Here is a 22,146-nt window from a genome sequence, read left to right as displayed (position 1 = left end):
AGAACCATAAAATATCACCTCACACTGTTAGAATGGCTATTATAAAAAAAGACAAGAAGTAACAAGTGTTGGCGAGGATGTGGAGAAAAGGGATTGTAAATTGGTGCAGCCATTGTGGAAAATAGCATGGAGTGTCCTCAAAAAATTAAAAATTGAATTACAGTACAACCCAGCAGTTTCACTTCTGGGTATTTAATCCAAAGAAATCCAAAACACTAATTCAAAAAGATGTATGTTTCCCTATGTTTATTGTAGCATTATTTACAATAGCCAAGATATGGAAACAACTTAAGTGTTCATTAATAGACAGTTGGATAAAGAACATGTGATACATATATACAATGGAATATTATTCAGCCATAAAGGAGAATTAAATCTTTACATTTGCAACAACATAGATGGTCCTCAAGGGCATTATGCTAAGTGAAATAAGATAAGATGGAGAAAGACAAATACCATATAATTTCACTTATATGTGGAATCTAAAAAACAAAAAAAACAATCTCATAGGTACAGATGACAGATTGGTGGTTGCCAGGGGTGGTGTGTGGGAAGGTAAAAAGGGAAAAAACCTACAGTGTATTACTGAGCAACACAAGGAAGGCTTATTACTGTCTAGCGATTTGTGACCAAAAGAAATAACCTTTTCAAATAAGCAAACAGCCTCAATATTTTCTGAAACTAAATAGTGGCAACAAAGCCATGCCTCAAGTTCTAAAGGTTATCTGCCAGATAATACATAATTTATACCTAGATGAAGTATGCCACAATTCAGCAGCTATTACCCATAATCCTAAACATGACTAAGAACTTAGAAGGTGAAAAAAATAAACCAGTCTATTACCATTAAAAATATTTTCCTGAAGCATCACTCAGAAATTTTCATCTGTATCTCAATAGGTAGGTGGGACATAGGGCCACCCCTAGCTGAAAAAAAAAAATCTGGAAAGGAAATATTTTTTAGCTGGGCATATTGCCCTTCCCTCTTAAAAAAAAAAAAAAAGGTAAGGTTCTCATAGTAGTGAAAATAAAAGGGTGGAAATATTGAGCAGGAAAAAAATAAAAATAAATAAATGAGAGTGTTTTTGTATACATTTATAGCTTCAGTGAACTCCAGTGCTTTTAAAGAATGAAGATATGGAAAGGATGGGACTTTGCAGAAAGTGGTAGAAGATTTATGGTGGCATTCCACCACAGCAGTTTCCCTCTGTCTTAAAGGGTCACTTACTCTTGTGAATATGGGCTCAAGTTAAGGGACCTGGCAGAGTGGTGATTTTTAAAGGGAATACCAGAAACTTGGATTAACTTAACATCATATAAACTATTGAACCAGTGAGTGTGGGTCTGTAATATTAATTATACATCTCTGGAGTCTAATAGCTTGAAAGGTGTTCTGTATATACTGACCCTCATGGTAATCCAGAGAGCTCATTGTTCTTACACTGGTGGTATTATACCATCCTTTCATTTCTCTAAGGCAAATTCATCCCCATGTGTTGTGTGGGTAGCACAGAAGAGAGTATGTCCCCTGTGTAAGCCCCAGTGGCCACTGACAGTTGATAGCCAGGCAAAGTTCTAAGCAGAAAGACCCTGGAATGATTTAACTTGCTCATTGATCTGTCATGGAGACAAGACTTTGTGATTTTATGTGGTGTTGATGTGATTTGAGCTCATTCTATCAAATACATCACACAAGAGACTTGAGCAACAGCTGCCACGTAATCAGTCAGGTCTAGGGAGTTTCGAAAACAATTTACCTTTACGGGATTTGTGCATTTCCATGTGCTCTGCAGGCACAAAGGGGCTCTGCTGTGGTTCACTTCATTTTCTCATGAAGAGCTTTTAGTCTAAAAGTGAATACTAATTATACTAATTTTGTTCCTTTAAAAGGACCTGGTATGTGCTTATAAATTTGACTGCTTCATACATTGTTTCTTCTGCTTTTTTATTTCCTAGTCAACTGGTGAAAGAGGAGAATTAAGTTGTGGCTGGGTGTTTCTTAAACTTTTTGATGCCGGTGGAATTCCTATTCCAGCAAAGTAAGTTAGCTATGTATTCCTTCCAAATGGGTAATTTTGTAGAAATTCATATTTTAGAATCTAGATACCTCAGGTTGATTTTATGTTCTTCTAGGTAGTGTGTGAAAACAGCACATACAGTCTTACCCCAGGGAGAAGTGACAGAGAAAAGGAATTATCAAAGGTGTTTGCACCCGCTGTCTGCTGAGAATGCTGTTTAGTTATTTCCTATGGGATTAGCAAGGTTCACAGCTGAAACAGAGCCCAGTTCCCTCCGAGGGAAGCAAAGTCCGGGTCCCCAGGTCCTCTGTGACTCTGCATTCCTTTTGTAGGTGGGACAGTGAAACTGGCATGGCAGCCACTGTAAGCAAACTCAACACTTAGGACCAAAATGCAAACTGGTAGCAAATATTTGCAATACAGGGTGGGGCAAAAGTAGGTTTACAGTGTGAGTATGTGAAACAGAGTTTATTCTTATATTATTATTTAGTAATTATTGTATTATTTTTCTATATGAACAACTATAAACCTACTTTTGCCCCACCCTGTATATATATAACAGGAGATTACTATCCCTAATATAAAAAGAGCCCTCAAAACTTGAGAAGACAATTTAAATTTTAAAATGGGCATACACAGCCCTGGCTGGTGTGGCTCAGTGGATTGAGTGCTGGCCTGTGAACTGAAAGTTCACAGGTTTGATTCCTGGTCAGGGCACATGCCTGGGTTGCAGGCCAGGTCCCCTGTTGGGGGTGTGCAAGAGGCAACTGATGGGTATATCTCTTGCACATCGATGTTTCTCTCCCTCCCTTCTACTCTCTCTAAATAAAATCTTAAAAAAAATAAAATGGGCATACACACAGAAATCTATGTCTAGGATATAAACAGGAAATTCACAGAGAGATGCAGAGGGGCAGTCAGGAGGAGGATGAAGATCCCAGATTTGCATACAATTCAGTGCTCTGGTCCCACTATGTGTTTGTAACTAAGTCTACAGGCTGCAGTTTCCCCCACTTTTAGAATGTGGGATTGTCATGGTTTCTAACCCCAAAGGTTTAATTCAGGTAATGCTCCCCCCTCCACCTCTACTGAAGCCACAGGGTGGATGGGACATTCTTACCACAGGACAGAGGTAGAAGTCCTGACTCCACTAGTCCTCTGATGCCCCCCAGCAGAAGGGGGCAGGCACTTTATTACCCCTTTCCCTCACTCACCCCCGCCCAGTAGATGTAGATGATCTTGGGGTTTGGAGTTTGGGTTTTGGGGTTTGAATAATGTTGAGGGTGTTAGTTGTACTCAATCTTTCCTAAAGTGAAGTCACGGCTATTTTCTTAAATGAAGGGGAGGCCTGTGTGTTGATACGGAAACATTTCCAGTGTATATTATTATATGAAAAAAGCAAGTAGCAGAATAGTATGTGCGCTGTGACTCCACTTTAGTTCATGACAACCGGTGTGCATACGTGGGTGGGTTTACGTGACCTGGTCCCAGAGGCTGCCCCCCAGGAGCAGGAGTGGGGAGCTGGAGCAGTGGGATTAAAGAGGCCTTTTCCCTTCTGCTTTCTACACTTAAGTAGTTTGCAACTTGAAAAGACAGTGTGCTCAGTTTGAGATATACTGCTGTATGTATTTGTTTGCATTTACATAGAAAAATATAGGTCAAGGGACTACCAAACTAGAGGGGATGGGAGGGGGGAGCTTTCATTTTCTACTTTATATGCCATTCAAACTTTTTACAACAATCTACATGTAACTTTTATATTTTAAAAGTAATATAAAGTCATAATGGCTTTAATTCAGATGATGATTTAAAACATTTAAAAATCATTTCAACTAAATCCTAGGAAGCAAAATACTTTAATGACATAAAAAACACAGGGGAACAATTTTTAACAATTCCTGTTGAGTTCAATTTTTCAGCTGTTTTAGACTTAAATAGGCATGCTGAGTTCAAAACTGCAGTTAGTTTTTTTCTATCACGTCAAGTTTTTCTCTACAGTTTATCTTAATGCAACCAGTCTAGGCTGGGTCGTGCCTGGATCGAGGGAAGCACTAGTGTTCTCCTATTGGCTGAAAGCAAACCTCCCTCGAGTGGGGAGGGGTGGGGGATGACCTTGGAGACCAGCGAAAGGTTCATACTTATCTAGGCTATTCAGTTACACGTGTTCCCAAGCAGTGTGTCAAGAGTTTACAGATATGGGAACACGTGATAAATTGCCATTTGGTATACCTATGGTTTGGTGAGAGCCCAGAGATCATTCAAGTGACTTACTTTTGTATAGTGAAAACATCAGGATATAACAAGAAAAACAAATGTAAAATAGAGTATCCTAGTCTACCATCAGCTATACGCCCAGTGCCTCATTCAGCTGAAATCCCAGTGCCAGTTTTCACTGAACTACCCTCTTTCGAAAAACAGGAGTATGGTGAAGAACTAAGTCACAGCAATGATGAAGATTTTGAAATTGAAGATGACTTAGTTCATAAGGAATTTGATCAGCATGAGTTGAATGATTTGGCATGAGATTTGGGACTATCCAAAAAGTCTTCAGAACTCCTAGCATCAAGACTGCACGAGAAAAACTTGCTTGAAAAAGGAGCGAAAGCATCCTACTTTCGATCAAGAGAAAGTGCATTTCTGCAGTACTTTTGAAGTGACCGTGGCTTTGTGTATTGCCGTAACATACATGGTTTAATGGAGGAATTGGGAATTCCAATCTATAACGCAACTGAATGACGACTTCATCAATACCTTAAAGCAGAGCTTGAAGTGTGTCCTCCTCCACAATGGCAATTTATTTGGTGCAGTCCCAATTGGCCATTCAGTTTGTTTTTGTGAAGAATATGAAGACATAAAGAGAGTCATTGATCTGTTGCAATATCACAAGCACAGTTGGATCATCTGTGTTGACCTTAAAATGGTCTGCTTCCTTCTTGATCAGCAACACGGATACACCAAATAACCCTGTTTTTTGTGTATGTGGGACAGCAGAGCTCGTGAGAAGCACTGGGTGGAGTTGAATTGGCCTCCAAGATCTGATCTCAAATCTGATGATCCAAACATTCTACATGAGCCACTTGTTGACAGAAAGAACATTATATTCCCACCTCTGCACATAAAACTGGGTTGCACGAAGCAATTTGTGAAAGCTTTGCCAACTGAAAGAGACTGTTTCAAGTATCTCATTTTGGCATTTCCTAGCCTGTTGTTTGAAAAGATAAAATACCTTAATATGTATGTTTGGTATCAGAACTTTACTACTTGTACACAATTTGACTTACAGTAATAATATATAGCCTTTACATGAATAAAAGAGGAGCGTGGGATTGCTGGGGGGAAGGGGTATTGGGTGGAGGGGAGCAAAGGGGAAAAAATTCAAACTATTGTAAATATAATCAATAAAATATACTTAAAAAATAAATGAATAAACAATATTTAGGTAATTTTTTCTTTATTTTCCTTCGTATGTACATTTTGTATGATTTTTGGGACAAAGGGAGGGTATCCTGTACTTTAAAAAGTTGATATGATAGAGAAAAAGTAGGGTCAGTTTTGGATTCAGATGCCAAAAGTTAGTCAAAAACAAGTGTCAGATCTAACTCAATGAAAATTGTGTTCCCCAGTGTCATCTTTGTCATGTTAATGTGGAAAATGTATTTCTACTCTTAATAGTTAAGAAAGAGACTATTTACTGAGAATGATGCCCCACAGAAGGGTTTACTTTATTCTCAATTGTCAATGAAACATAAATAAAATGTCTATGAGTGTATCTGTGCTAAAAAATAATTGACTTGCGACTCCAGTGTTTCAGTGTGCCTGTCACAGCACACCCTTCTTTTTAGGACTTACGAGCTCCTCCTGAGTGGCGGCACCCCTTATGAAAAAGGTGTTGAAGTGGACCCGTCAGTATCCAGAAGAGGTACTACTCTTACCAGTTACTTCCTTACTTCCCTTTGAGATCAAACAAACACAAGATGCATCAGAGAAGATAGCTATATTCTAATATATAAATAATAAATTCACTTATAAAAAATGTCACTCAATATTAAAATCTTAGTCATTTTACCTGAGTGCTTAGTTTTTGGTAGCACACATGAGACTCTACTGTAGGTAATAAGGGAGTGTGAGGAGCCTGCATTTGTTCCTTCTCATGGAACAATCCGCTACATTAATAAACAGGCTAACTCAGAGATTGTCTATCGTAGTCAAAAGGCGTAGACATTTGAAGTTGTGTTGTATTTGCCAAGTTGCCCTCCAGATATATGGAGCACCTCCCAGTGTGTTCACTGCCCAGGCGCTGTCCTGGATGGCGGGTGCAGACAGACAGACAGGTGTGGTCCTTGCAGCGCAGCTCAGAGCCTGACAGTGTTGAAACTCCCTGTTCACGCCTTTGATCTCTCCGCCTTGTTCCACAAGTCAGGACACTGCTGCGGTCCCGGCCATGCCAGTCTCCCCTCCTTGGGAGTCGGAGACCCTGATACAGGTAGTTTGACCTAAAGTCAGACATACTTTTTAAACTTCCCCTTTTTTCCCTAATCCAGCAACAACTATGCAGGTGTCTGGGGCAGATATGGTGCTGAAATATTTTGTTGTGTTATAAGAAAATGCTTTAAAAAAAATTAAAATTAAATACTTTGTTATACACACTGTCCCTCACAATTAAAGTTTTAACATTTATCAATTTTTTTAAAGGACATGGCAGTGTTTTCCATCAGATGATGACACTGAGGAAGCAGCCACAACTTCTAGTAAAACTGAGGTCTTTGAGCAGAAGATCAAGAGACATACTGAGGTTGGTACAGCTCCTGCCTGTCTGGGGGCCTTGGGTCACTCAGTGTTTGAGACCTCTGCTTTCAGCTTCTCCTGCTTGGTGATCTGTTGTTGGTTACTTTTTACTTATTAATTTTATGCCAAAGATCACTAGGGAAATGGAAATAGAATAGTAATAAAGTTCAGATTAGATTGCTCTTTTTTTTAAAGTATATTTTATTGATTATATCGTTAGAATAGTTTCAACCTTCTCCCCTTTGCTCCCCTCTGTCCAGTACCCCACTCCCCCAGCAATCCAACCACCCCAGTCCATGCCCATGGGTCGTACATACAAGTTCTCTGGCTTCACCCTTCCGTGTATTTTTTTTTTAATAATTAATTATTTTTTAAACAATAAAAAATAACAATGCCCCCCTCTCAGACTTAAGACCCTTTATAATCTTATAAAGGACAATGGGCGAAGGTCTCGAGCTCCTCTAGCTGCTTCAAGCTGGACATGGTCGTCGTCCTACCTACCCTTGGGTCCAGAAATCCCTAATAAGAGTGGGGGTGTGGAGGGGAGGGTGGCCTTCCCACATGGAGAAGGATCGTGCAGACTCCAGGTCAGTCAGCTGTCCCTGGACAACAGTGTGCTTGGTTGAACAGGCTGGCATCCTTGTTGTATTCTCTGGTTCAATTTTGCTTGTTTGTTTGTGTTGTTCATTAGTCTCCTGTGATAACTGATAGCATAAGGTATTTTTCTTTTCTTGCTTGGCTTAGTTTGCTAAGCATAATTCTCTCTAGTTCCATCCATGTTGTTGCAAATGGTAGAAGTTCCTTCTTTCTTTCTGCTGCATAGTATTCCATTGTGTAAATGTACCACAGTTTTTTGATCCACTCATCTACAGACGGGCACTTAGGTTATTTCCAGCACTTGGCTATTGTCAATAGTGCTGCTATGAACATAGGGGTGCATAGGTTCTTTTGAATTGGAGTTTCAGGATTTTTTGGATATAATCCTAGCAATGGAGTTGCTGGTTCAAAAGGAAGTTCCATTTTTAGTTTTTTGAGGAAATTCCAAACTGTTTTCCATAGTGGCTGCACCAGTCTGCATTCCCACCAGCAGTGCACTAGGGTTCCCTTTTCTCCACATCCTTGCCAGCACTTGTTGTTTGTTGATTTGTTGATGATGGCCATTCTGACTGGTGTGAGGTGGTATCTCATTGTGGTTTTTATTTGCATCTCTCTGATGACTAGTGATGTTGAGCATGCTTTCATATATCTGTGGACCCTCTGTATGTCCTCTTTGGAGAAGTGTTTGTTCAGGTCTTTTGCCCATTTTTGAATTGGGTTGTCTGTCTTCTTGGTGTTGAGTAGTATAAGTTCTTTATATATTTTGGAGATCAATCCCTTGTCTGAGGTATCATTGGCAAATATGTTTTCCCATACAGCTGGTTCTCTTTTCATCTCGCTGATGTTTTCTTTTGCTGAGCAGAAACTCTTTAGTTTGATGTAGTCCCATTTGTATATTTTTTTCTTTATTTCCCTTGCCTTAGGAGATATATCATTGAAAATGTTGCTACGCGCGATACCTGAAATTTTCCTGCCTATGTTTTCTTCTAGAACTTTAATGGTGCCATGGCTTACATTTAAGTCTTTGATCCATCTTGAGTTTATTCTGGTGTATGGTGTAAGTTGGTGGTCTAGTTTCATTTTTTTTGCATGTCCCTGTCCAGTTCTCCCAACACCATTTGTTGAAGAGGTTCCTTTCACTCCATTTTATGTTCCTTCCCGCCTTGTCAAATATTAGTTGACCATATAGACCTGAGTTTATTTCTGGGCTCTCTATTCTGTTCCATTGATCTATATGTCTGTTCTTATGCCAGTACCAGAATGTTTTGATTACTGTGGCCTTGTAGTATAGTTTGATATATCAGGTATTATGATCCTTCCTACTGTGTTCTTCTTCCTCAAGATTGCTGTGGCTATTCGGGTGCTGTTTTGGTTCCATATAAATTTTTGAAGTGTTTGTTCTAGGTTTGTGAAATATGTCTTTGGTATTTTAATAGGAATTGCATTGAATCTATAAATTGCTTTGGGTAGTATGGCCATTTTAATGATGTTGATTCTTCCCATTCATGAACATGGTATTTGCTTCCATTTATTTGTATCTTCCTTAATTTCTTTCTTCAGTCTTATGTAGTTTTGTGAGTAGAGGTCTTTTACCTCCTTGGTTAAGTTTATTCCTAGGTACTTTGTTTTTCTTGTTGCTATGGTAAATGGGATTTTTCTTTTAGTTTCTATCTCTGAGATTTTATTGTTGGTGTACAGAAATGGCTTCGATTTCTGAATATTGACTTTGTACCCTGCTATTTCTCCAAATTCACTTATTAGGTTGAGTAGTTTTTTCATGGAGTCTGTAGTGTTTTCTATGTACACTATTATGTCGTCTGCAAATAATGACAGTTTTACTTCCTCTTTTCCAACTTGGATGTCTTTTATTTCTCTTTCTTGTCTGATTGCTGTGGCTAGAACTTCCAAGACTATGTTGAATAGGAGTGGAGAGAGTGGACATCCTTGTCTTGTTCCTGACCTCAGGGGGAATTGCTCTCAGTTTTTTCCCATTGAGTATGATGTTGGCTTCAGTTTTCTCATCTGTGGTCTTTATTATGTTGAGGTATGCTCCCTCTATTCCCATTTTGCTGAGAGTTTTCATCATAAATAGGTGTTGTATTTTATCAAATGCTTTTTCTGCATCTATTGATATGGTCATGTGGTTTTTGTATTTCATTTTGTTTATGTGGTGTATTATGTTTATTGATTTGCGAATATTACACCATCCTTGCATCCCTGGGATGAATCCCACTTGATCATGGTGTATAATCTTTCTAATGTGTTGCTGTATCCAGTTTGCCAATATTTTGTTGAGGATTTTAGCATCTATGTTCATCAGCGATATTGGCCTGTAGTTTTCTTTCTTTGTTGTGTCTTGACCAGATTTGGATTTAGGGTAATACTGGCTTCATAGAATGAATTTGGGAGTCTTTCCTCTTCTTGGATTTTTTTGGAATAGTCTGAGAAGGACAGGAGTTAGTTCTTTCCTAAATGTTTTGTAAAATTCACCCGTGAAGCCATCTGGTCTAGGGCTTTTGTGTGCCAGGAGTTTTTTGATTACTGCTTCAATTTCACTAGTTGTATTGGTCTGTTCAGGCTTTCTGCTTTTTCTTCATTCAGTTTTGGAAGATTATATGTTTCGAGAAATTTGTTCATTTCATCTAGGTTGTCACATTTCTTGTGATACAGTTGTTCGTAATAATTTCTTACAATATTTGTATTTCTGTAGTATCGGTTATGATTTCTCTTCTTTCATTTCTGATTTTATTTATTTGGGCCCTCTCTCTTTTTTTCTTGCTGAGCCTGGTTAAAGGCTTGTCAATTTTGTTTATCTTTTCAAAGAATCAGCTCCTACTTTTGTTGATCTTTTGAATTGTTTAGTCTCTAAGTCATTTAATTCTGCTCTGATCTTGATGATTTCCTTCCTTCTACTCGCTCTGGACTTTGCTTGTTGTTCTTCCTCTAGTTCTTGTAGCTGTAGTGTTAGATTTTATATTAGAGATTCTTCTATCCTTTTTAGGTAGGCCTGTATTGCTATGAACTTTCCTCTCAGGACTGCTTTCGCTGTATCCCATAGGTTTTGGGTTGTTGTGTGTTCATTATCATTCATTTCCAGAACTTTTTGATTTCTTCCTTGATGCCATTGTTAACCCATTCATTATTTAATAGCATGTTATTCATTCTCCATGAGTTTGAATGTTTTTGAGTTTTTTCCTTGAGGTTGATTTCCAATTTTAAGCCATTGTGATCTGAGAAGATGCTTGATATGATTTCAATTTTCTTGAATTTGTTGAGGCTTGTTTTGTGTCCTACCATGTGGTCTGCCTTTGAAAATGTTCCATGTGTACTTGAAAAGAGTGTATATTTTGCTTCTTTGGGGTGAAAAGCTCTATATATATCAACTAAGTCCATTTGATCTGGAGTGTTGTTCAGTGCCTCAATATCTTTAGTGTTTCTTTGCTTCGAGGATCTGTCCATTGTTGACAATGGGGTGTTAAGTTCCCTACTATGAGTGTGTTGCTGTCTATATCCTTCCTGAAGTCATTCAAAATTTTCCTTACATATTTGGGTGCTCCTAAGTTGGGTGCATATATGTTTACAAGGGTTATATCTTCTTGGTAGATTTTTCCCTTACGTATTATGAAATGTCCTTCTTTGTCTCTTTTTATGGCCTCTGCTGTGAAATCTGTTTTGTCTGATATAAGTATTGCTACCCCAGCTTTTTTTTCATGTCCATTTGCTTGACATACTTTTTTCCATCCTTTCACTTTCAGTCTGTGTAGATCTTTTTTTCTAAGGTGGGTAACTTGTAGGCAGCATATATGTGGGTCATGCTTTCTATTCCATTCAGCTACCCTATGTCTTTTAATTGGAGCATTTAATCCATTTACATTTAAGGTTATTATCGATAGGTACTTATTCATTGTTATTTTCCCCTGTTGTACTTGTGTTCCTCTCTGTTTCTGTTTCTTCATCTTCTTAAAGCAGACCCTTTAGCATCTCTTGCAATGCTGGTTTGGTGGAGATATATTCTTTTAGCCTTCTTTTATCTTGGAAACTCCTTATTTCACCTTCCATTTTGAATGAGAGCCTTGCTGGGTAGAGTATTCTTGGTTGTAGGCCTTTGTTTTTCATTGCTTGGAATATTTTTTGCCATTCCCTTCTGGCTTATAGTGTTTCTGCTGAGAAATCTGATGATAGCCTTATTGGAGCTCCCTTGTATGTTATTAGTTGTTTCTCTCTTGCTGCTTTTAGGATTCTCTTTGTCTTTGAATGTTGCCATTTTAATTACGATGTGTCTTGAAGTGGGCCTGTTGAGGTTCATCTTCATTGGAACCGTCTGTGCTTCCTGGACTTGTGTGACTCTTTCTCTCATCATGTTAGGGAAGTTTTCTGTCATTAGTTTTTCAAACAGGTTTTCTATCCCTTGCTCCTCTTCTCCTTCTGGAATTCCTATGATATGGATATTATTACGTTTCATGTTGTCCTGCAGCTGTCTTAAAACTTCTTCATTCTTGTTCAGTCTTCTTTCATTTTGTTGCACTGTCTGGGAATATTTTTCTACATTTTCCTCCAGGTCACTGATTCGATCTTCTGCTTCCTCTAGCTTGTTCTTAATTCCTTCTACTGTGTTCTTCAATTCAGAAATTGTACTTTTCATTTCCACCTGGCTCTTATTGATAGCTTCTATGTCCTTTTTCATGCTGGTGTAATCTTCAGTAAGTCGTTGTAGTTTTTCTGAAGTTCCTTGTAGTTTCCCTCGAGTTCTTTGTAGTTTTCCTTGAGCTCGTTGAGATCATTGAGCTTCCCCATAATCCATGTCTTGAATTCCATATCTGATAGTTTGCTTCCCTCTGTTTCATTTAACACTCTTTCTGGGGATTCTACCTTTTCTTTTGATGGAGGGTTTTTTCTCTGTATCCCCATTTTTGGGACTCTTATTGTTTGTTGCTGCTTCTTTCTCTTTTTTTCAGATTTTTATTTTTTTTATTTTTAGAGAGGTGGGAAGAGAGGGCGAATGAGAGGGAAGGAAACAGAAGTTATAGAGAAATGTCAGTTGGTTGCCTCTTGCTCATCCCCAACTGGGGATCTGGCCCACAACCCAGGCATGTGCCCTGACCAGGAATCAAACCAATGACCTTTCAGTTTCCGCTATGACACCCAACCCACTGAGCCACACCAGTCAGCGCCGATTAGCTTACTTCTCTACTTACTAGTTAGCTAGCACAAGAGATAGATTTGGTCATAAACAGTGTAAAAAACTTCTAAGTGGGATTACCAATCGATGAGCTTATCTTCAGATAAATTTTTAAAAATATTTTATTTATTTATTTATTTATTTTGAGAGAGAGGGGAAGGGAGGGAGAAGGAGAGAAATATTGATGTGAGAGAAAAAAGTAGATAGGTTGCCTTTCAAATGCCCTGACTGGGGACCAAACCTGCAATCCAAGCATGTACCCTGACTAGGAATTGAACTGGTAACCTTTCACTTTGTGGGACGATGCCCAACTGAGTCACACTGGTCGTGGCAAGAACTTTTTTAATGCTATGTTTGTGAGGTATAATTTAGTTTATTTTTAGTTTACAGTTCCCCTTTGAGTTTTGACAAGTGTATACAGTCATGTAATTGTCACCACAGTCAAGATAGAGAATGTGTCCATTACTCTAAGCTGTTATCTCTGCCACTTTATCTTTGTTGTCAACACCCCAGCCCCTAACTCAGCCCCTGCCAGTCACGCCTCTGTTTTCTTTCCCAACAGTTTTGACTTTTCCAGAATATCTTATAAATTGATAATATAGTATGTAGCCTTGTGAGTCCGGCTTTCACTCAGTGTAATGCTTTTCAGATTCATCTATGCCAATGCATGTGGTAGCAGTTTCTTCTTTGTTGTTTAACAGTACAGGCGCACCTTGGGGATACTGGGGGCTTGGATCCACACCACTGCAGTAACGCACAAACTGCAATAAAACAAGTCACATGATTTTTTTGGTTTCCTAGTGCATATAAAAGTTATGTTTACATTGTACTGTAGTATATTAAGTGTTTGATAACATGAGTCTAAAAAGCAATGTATGAATCTTAATTGAAAAACACTAATCATTAAGTGAGCCTGTTGGGAAAATGGCCAATAGAGTCACTCAACAGAGGGTTGTCACAAACCTCCAGTTTGTGAAAAACACGATATCTTCAAGGTGCAATCAAGTAAGGTGCGCCTGTGTTCCATTGGCTGGATGTACCATAGTGTGCTTATCCATTCACTAACTGATGGACATCTGTGTTGTTCCTAATTTGGGGCAGTTATGGATAAAGCTGCTCTAAATATTTGCATGAGTTTTTTGTATGTAGACACATATTTTAATTTCTCATCGGTCAGATACCTGAGAGAGGGGCATCTAGTGTTTGTTGATTTTATAAGGCCCTGCCAAACTGTTTTCCAAAGTAACACCACCATTTTACACTCTCACCAGCCATGTATTATCATTCCAGTTACCCTATATTATTGACAGCACTTTGTATTCTCAGTCTTTTTATTTGTTTTTGCTATTTTAATAAGAGTAGTGGTGTCTCATGGCTTTGATCTGCATTCTTTTCAGGGAGCTTTTACACTAGTAAAATCTAGGTAAATCAGTTTCTAACTAAGGAACCTCTTGGACAAGTCATAGAATCATCCGTCTTGGGGTCTCAATGTCTACATCTTTGAAATTGGCACAGTAGAAATGTCAACCCCATAAGCTGTAATGAGGTTAATGGAAAAAGCATACAAGGGGGGACCCAAAAAACCCAGAATTTATGAATAAAAAAATTGTGTATTTATTCTTACATGTTTAAACTTCAGTCACCTTCAGAGTACTCTCTACTTGATGCAATGCACCTATTGAGACTTTTTCCACTGCTCAAAACAGTTTTTGAGGTCATCGATTTTAGTGCTTCTGCCGTTTTTTTGTTTGTTTGTTTGTTTGTTTCACCTCTTCCACATCGGCAAAATGTTTCCCTTTGAGGACTTTTTCCATCCAGGGAAACAAACAAAAGTCTCTTGGGGTGAGATGGGGTGAATAGGGAGGGTGGGGCATGGGCATCACTCTGTTTTGGTCAAAACCTGCTGAACACTCGGCACAGTGAGGGCAGATGCACTCGTAAATCACCCATCATGAAATGGGAAAATGCATTGAAAGAGTCCTCAAAAAATAAAATTCACTGAAGCCTGGACACAGACTCTCACAGCAACACCAGCTGGTACACTGATACAGATGGGTTCCTAGAACTCTCACCTAGCAGGGGAAGCCTGTACTACAAGGGGCCCGCCCTCCAGAAGATAATTCCTGTTTTTTTTGCATCTCCCCTTGTATAAAACACTCAGCTAGTATTTATAATGCATGGCACACAGTAGAGTACAGTAAGTGTGAGCTCTAATTATTGACTACTGTAATGATTATTATCAGATAATTGTACAGATAATTGCAAATACAATGCCAGGTAGCTGGTGCAATACAGTATATGTCATAAAATTTGTCTGAATGAAGATGTGCTCCGTGGCTGGTAAGGCCAGGGGCATTGAAATCAGCTTTGCAGGATAGAGAGATGTGCCACGTGAGGATGTGGAGGAAACGGCCTTTCCACAGAAGGTGCCTGTAGACAGGGGTGGAGGGAGAGCAGGGCATGGTGACAGGACTGACGCACCCACCCAACTGTCCCAGCACGACCTGCTCGTTGTCGTAGATTATCAAGAAGCAGGGCAGCTCTGGCTGGTGTGGCTCAGTGGGTCTGGTGTTGTCCCTCAAAGTATGAAAGGTTGGTGGTTCAATTCCCAGTCAGGACACATGCCTGGGTTGTAGGCCAGGCCCCCAGTTGGGGGAGTGCAAGAGGCAACCACACATTGCTGTTTCTCTTTCTCCTTTCCTTCCTTCCCCTCTCTCTAAAAACAAATAAAATCTTCCTAAAAAAGAATTTCAAGGTTGATTTTCTAACCTCCCCTGCTGCTTGTGACTAAATGATGACCAGTGTAGTATAAGGTGTTATTCTGTATGACTCCTGAAATATGTCCTTAAAGGGAAATTGTGTCCTTCTTTTCTCCTTTACTTTTTCTGCTGGCTAAAATGTGTCATGATGGGTAGAACTCAAAAAACATCTATGACCATGGAAAATGACATGGATGGTAGAGATTGCAATGAGTTTGCTTGGGTTTTTCAGTGTCATGGAACTACTTTATTGCCTAAGTTCAGAATTATTTTCTGTGAGAAACTTTTATGTCTTTGAGACAAAAAACAAAAGCATTTCAAGGTAGAGATCTTCCTGCTAGTGTAGAAGTGTCCCTCTCAGGAGCTGTGCTCTGCTTCCTGTTGTCCCCATGAGCCCCAGCCCCACCTTGCCTTGGTGTGTGCTCCTCTCTCCTCCTAGTACCCATACAGAGACTTGAGCTCTGTGTTAAAATTGCCACTTTGCATGGTCCAGAAACATGCCCTCCTGATAGTGTCAAGTGTGGGTTGGGGCGTCCTGCTGCATGGCCCCCAGGTTCAGGCTGGCTCTCCCAGAAACCAGGCCCTGAGCGCAATGAAGCCAGAGACCCTGTGGTTGCTGCAGGGCCGCAGGCTGTGTGCTGTGAGGGCTGTGCTGTATGGGCACCAGCGTGGGTGCTGAGCCTGTAAGCCTTGGAGGTGGAGACTGAGGCAGGGCTGATCATCTGTTCCAGTCTCCTCTCCCCTGCCCTGCCACCTACCAAGAATGGAGAAGACGACAAATATGAGAAACGCAATGTCAGCCCTCCTCCTCCTCTCCTGCAAAGGTGCCTCCCACCTCTGTCTCCACCTCCCTTGCTTATGAACTTCACCTGGGTTTAGCCAAACTTCTGTGCTTAAAGGAGAAAGGACACATGCTCTGTCCATTATGCCAGGGGACATACTGCAGTGGTGCCAGGGCCACAGGTGGGCAGCCCAGTTCGGGTCTGCATTACTGCCCATTTTCACCCGGCACCTTGCTAGTTGGCCTCCCACTGCCCTCTGTCCTGCCAGCAGGCGGACGCGTGAGCGCCCTTTGATGTCGGGAGACGTGCGGAAGTGCAGTGAACCGGTGTGCGCTCGCCTCCTTTACCAAACAGCGGCAGCAGGGTCCTGCCCATGCGTCTCATTTTGTGGAGACAGTGTGATCATGGTGACCTGTCAGCATGAGACGGGGGAGCAAGTGGAGCCTTCAGTTTCCCCAAGACTTGCCTCTGATTCTGGAGCGCTTTTCTGAAGGGATTTCAGTTGGCAGGATTTGTTCAGGTGGCCCTGATGAGGGAAAGCCCTGAACTGAGACTCAGACTCCCAGTGCCTGAGTTCTGAACCAGGAAACTGGCCTGTACAAGCAGGCACGTGCCTATGGATAGACTTGCTGTCCATTTGTGTATTTTCCTTTGCCTTTTTTATGCATTTTACCTCTTTTTTACTTTAATTGTATTGTTGCTAAAAATAAATGAGGCCAGTATTTGTTGCACTTCTGCTGCCAGAGTTTGTTGGTCTATTTTTATTTATTTAGCTCAGCCAACCTTTCATAGCTCAGAGCTTTCTAGTCATCTTGGGTTGGAGAAAATCAGGATTTCCCTGAAGAAAACAGAGCAAGCAGCATTGCTTCATGTTGTGGGGAGGAGTGAAGGCCTCTAATGCAAGCTGGAGGGTATGTCTGTGAGAGAAGGAAGGGTACAGTGGAAGGAGGGAAGGTTCCACCCCTTCCCCTAGCAACATCAATGGCTGTTCTTCAGCCAGAGACCGGAGTTAGGGAATGCAGCTAAAACAGCGCCCACGCAGGCCCTGGAACAGAGGGCAGGAGGCAGAACAGCCCCTAGGATCAGAGCGTGAATGCTGGGAAGGCTGTGACAACAGCCTTCCAGCAGCCTTTGAAATCTGGGTCAGATCCACACCAGATCAGAATTTCAGCAGGGTTGGAGAGATGATTTCTAACTATATATGATTGTAAGTGTGGCAAGAGAACCTGTCTTGCATTTTTGGATGTTTCTAGAAATGCAGGGATTGGGGAGTGTTTAGGACAATTATTTAAATTCCATTAAACTGATTACCGGGGGATCCTTTGTTCCTGCACCATCACAGGGGTCACATTTATTCTGTTCTCAAGCAACAGGCTGGAAACCTGTTACCTCTGATTCATTTTTTTCTTCCAAAATTTTTATTCTAGAAATGAAAGTAAACAATTAATTTACAAAAGTTAAGATGTCTTTTAAAACCTTTATTATGACTTAAAAAAAAAAAAGGTCCTTTTGCAATAAAACTGGTTATGACTTGAAAATAAATAAACCTTTAGTGGTTTTTCTTAGCCCAAAAACATATTCCATTTTGATAGAGGACATTGTTTGCAGAGGTTCTGAGATTTATCTATATGGTCTCTCTTTATGCTTAGTGACAGTTTCTAAAAATAACCTTTAGAAAATATACATTTAGAATGATTTGAGACATTTTCTAGAGTGTCTTCTAAGGTTGACTCTTTGTGCTTAGTACATTCCCAGTAAGTATTTAATATTTGTCACATGTCAGGATTTTAAAACTCACTTGTCATGCTTCCAGATTATTATTTTGAAATCTCAGTATTGCAATTTTGTTTCTATTTTTAAATTCTTAAGTATTTTCCTATTTTCGATGCTACTGTAAATGGAATTGTTTAATTTTTTTCAAATTACTCATTGTTATTGTATAGAAATATGACTGATTTTTGTACGTTAATTTCATAGTCTTAAACTTTGCTGAATTTGTTTATTCTAACAGCTTTTTTGTGGCATCTTTAGGGTTTCCTAAGATGAGACCATGTTGTCTATGAACAAAAATAACTTTACTTCCTCCTTCCAATTTGTATGCTCTTTATTCCTTTTTCTTGCCTGATTGTTCTAGCTAGGACTTGCAGTGATATGTCAAATACAAGCAGTGAAAGTAGGAATTCTTTTCTTGTTCCTCATTTTAGACAAAAAGCTTTCAGTCTTTCACCATTAAATAGGATGTTAGCTGTGGGATTTTCATATATGACCTTTAATATGTGCAGGTGATTTCCTTCTATTCCTAGTTTGTTGAGTTTTTTTATTATGAGTTGAATTTTGTCAAATGGCTTTTTGGCATCAATTGATAACATCATGTGGGTTTTTTTCCTTCATTCTGTTAATGTAGTGTATTACCTTGATTTTGTTACATTGAGCCATCCTTGTATTCCAGAAATAAGTTCCACTTAGTCATGGTGTATAATCCTTTTTATTATGCTGCTAAACTCTGTTTGCTAGTGTTTTGCTGAAGAATTTTACATCAATGTTCATAAGGGATATTGGTCTATAGTTTTCTTTCAGGGTCTTTGGCTTTGGTATCAGGGTAATACTAGCCTTCTAGAATGATTTAGGAGCTGTTCCCTCCTCTCCTATTTTTTGAAAAAGTTTGAGAAGGATTGGTTCTTCTTTAAATATTTAATAGAATTCACCAGTGAAGCCATCAGGTCCAGGACTTTTCTTTGTTGATAGATTTTTGATTGCTGATTCAATCTCCTTACCAGTAATAGGTCAACTCAGATTTTCTCTTAATTTGTGATTTAGTCTTAATAGGTTTTGTGTTCCATTTCATCTAGGTTATCCAAATTTTTTTACTTATAATTTTTATAGTATTCTTATAATCCTTTTTATTTCTGTAGAATCAGTAGTAATATCCTCATTTTTGGTTTTGATTTAAATATTTTGATGTCTGTCTTTTCCTTAATCTGTCTAATTAAAGGTTTGTGAATTTGGTGATCTTTTCAAAGAACCAGCTTTGGGTTTTATTGATTTTCTCTATTGTTTCTCTAGTCACTATTTCATTTATCTGCTCTCTAATCTTTATTATTTTCTTCCTTTTGCTTGTGGGGGTTTAGTATGTTCTTCTCACTAGTTACTTTAAAAAAATAATTTGTTTATTTTTTTTAGAGAGAGGGAAAAGGAGAAAGAGAGGGAGAGAAACACCACTGTGTGGTTGCACTTGCGCCCCCAACTGGGGACCTGATGTGCAGTCTAGTCATGTGCCCTGACTGGGAATCAAACCAGCGACACTTGGCTTGCAGGCCGACGCTCAATCCACCGAGCCACAGCAGCCAGGTCACTAGTTTCTTAAATTGTAAAGTTAGGTTGTTGATTTGAGATCTTTCTAATTTTTTAATATGTGTTTATAGCTATACGTTTTCCCCTTAACACTGCTTTCACTTTGTCCTATAAATTTTGATATGTTGTGGGTTTTTTTCATTGATCTCTAAGTAGTTTCTGATTTTCCATGTGATGTCTTTTTTGATCCATGGTTATTTGAGTGTTTAATCTCTACACGTGTGAATTTTCCAGTTTTCCTTCTGCTCTTGATATTTAGTTTTATTCCATTGTGATCAGAAAAGATACTTTGTATGATTTCAGTTTTAATTTTTTTAATTCTCACCTGAGGACATGTTTATTGATTTTAGAGAGAAGGGAAGGGAGGGAGAGAAAGAGGGAAAGAAACATGGATGTGAGGAGAATCATCAATTGGCTGCCTCTCATATGTGCCCCAACCAGGGACCAAACCTACAACCCAGGGATGTGCCCTGACCAGGAATCAAACCCATGACCTTTCAGTTTGCAGGATGACATTCCAACTGAGCCATACTGGCCAGACCTATGATTTCAGTTTTTAAACCTATTAAGACTTAACATATGGTCTATCCCATAGAATGTTCCATGTACATTTGAGAAAAATGTATATTCTGCTGTTGTTGGACAGAGTGTGCTGTATGTGTTTGTTAGCTGTTACAATTGGTCTATAGTGTTGTTCAAGTCCACTGTATTCTTATTAATCTCTTCCTGGTTGTTCTGTCCCTTATTGAAAGTGGGGTATTAAAGTCTCTTAATGTTGTTACAGATCTATTTCTCTCTTCAATTTGTCAATTCTTGCTTTATATATTTAGGAGTTCTAATGTTTAGTGTATACATACATATATATATTTATTTATACTTGTTTTATCTTCTTGGTGAATTGACCCTTTTTTTCATTATATAATATCTTTGTCTCTTGTAACAGTTTTTGGCTTATGGACTGTTTTGTCTGATGTTATTTTTAGCTATCCCTGCTCACTTTTGTTTATTACTTGCATAGAATATCTGTCCATCCTTTCACTTTCGACCTATCAGTGTCCTTAGATCTAGAGTGGGTTTCTTGTAGTTGGGTCCTCTTATTTCCTTCTAACCTATGTCTTTTGATTGGGGAGTTTAATCTATTTACATTTAAAGCAATTACTGATAGGGCAGGACTCACTATTGCCATTTTGTTAGTAACAGTGTGTCTCATACATATTTTTGTTCCTCATTTCCTCCCTACTGCCTGCCTTCCTTTGTATTTAATTGATTTTTTAATAGTGACACATTTATTCCCTTTTCATTTTCTTTTGTGTACATTCTATGGATATTTTTGTAGTTACTATGGGGATTGCATATAACATCAAAGTTAAAATAATTATTTTAAACTGATAATAACTTAACTTCAATATTGAAATTTATTTTCTGTTTTTGAACCCTTAATGTATACCAGGCATTGCATTAAACTCTCCATACTTACCTCATTTTAATCCTTTTATTAACCTTCTGAAATGTAGGTATTACAATCTGTATTCTACAAAGAGGAAACCAAAACACAAGGAGAATAATTAATTAACCCAAGTTCCATAGCTAGGAACTAGCAAAGTCAATTCAGTCCAGATCTGTCACACCCTCCCATGTTCTGCCTAGCGCTGTGAAAAGTTGGAACTCACGTTTCCTCTGCATTCATCATATCACGTGAGGTGGCCACATAGCTTTGTTAAAACTTGTAGCTGACTGGTCTATTTCCAATACATGTAATTCATGACTTTTTAAATTTGATATTTAACGTGGGTGATAGCTAAATGGAAGCATAGACATGACAACACAGAGTGGAGACTTGAAAGTGTACACACAAACATGTAAGTTATCAAGAATCCAAGATGGCGGAGGAGTAAGTGGAAGCTACACTAACCTCCTCCCAGGAACAGTCTGGATTTACAACTTAATTTTGGAGAAATCATCTGGAATAACCAACCAAACACTAGCTGGAGAGAAGTCTTATAACCACGGAGAGACAGAAAAGGCCGCTACATCACAATGTGACCGGTAGGGAGTGCGGAGAAGCGGAAGGGCTGGCTGGGCTCACACGGGTGGCAGCTGAAGGGACTGAGAAACATCTCAGCAGCCGGGAGTTCCCCCTGAGAAGGGCAGGGTCTAAACCCCCAGCTGGGTTCCCAGCCTAGAGCAACATAGTGGGAAGTAAAATAGTATCCAGCTGTGAAAAGCGAAAAGCCACAGGTTTCTTGCTAGCCAGAGACAAACAGCTGGAGAAAAAGAGCTCTTAAGCGGATCACATACAAAAAAATTTTGGCCCCCACTTACCCTGGGCTCAAGCAGAGGGAAGGCAAAGAGGACTAGAGACACTTGGGGAGAGTTTGGCGCCATGGCTTTGAGGGGAGAACTGGGGGAGCAGCTGACCGGGTCCCAGTGCTGACTCATTCCCGATACTGCAGGCAGACCGTTCCCCTCTGAGTGGCATCAGCCTGAGGGGAAGCAAAAGCCCTGCCTACAGGAATTAAGCTGCCACACTCTCGGACCTTAAGCCTGATGGCTAATCACAGATTGAATAGATTAACAACTAAAGGAGAGAGACAAGGCAGTAGATATCTGGTAGTCTCCAACAGGCTGCTTAAGCCCAGACTGGTACACAATCTGATGCCACCAGGGGCAGATCC

The 22,146-nt window shown here is 39.5% G+C and overlaps 1 protein-coding gene across 2 annotated transcripts in view; it reads left to right on the top strand.

The window, feature by feature from the left end:
• Window positions 1-22,146, top strand: part of NPHP1 (nephrocystin 1) — a 92,911-nt gene that overhangs the window by 58,889 nt on the left and 11,876 nt on the right. For both annotated transcript variants that reach the window (XM_090281812.1, XM_090281811.1), the window contains 3 exons: window positions 1,957-2,039; window positions 5,861-5,937; window positions 6,711-6,810. In XM_090281812.1, coding sequence (XP_090137938.1) covers window positions 1,957-2,039; window positions 5,861-5,937; window positions 6,711-6,810 — 260 coding nt within the window. The remainder of the gene's footprint in view (window positions 1-1,956; window positions 2,040-5,860; window positions 5,938-6,710; window positions 6,811-22,146) is intronic.

Source organism: Furipterus horrens, unplaced genomic scaffold (assembly GCF_987537825.1).
Source record: "Furipterus horrens unplaced genomic scaffold, mFurHor1.1.pri manual_scaffold_6, whole genome shotgun sequence".
Taxonomy (NCBI): Eukaryota; Metazoa; Chordata; class Mammalia; order Chiroptera; family Furipteridae; genus Furipterus; species Furipterus horrens.
The sequence above is the reverse complement of the archived record's forward strand: the minus strand, read 5'-3'. Positions and strand labels throughout refer to the sequence as shown.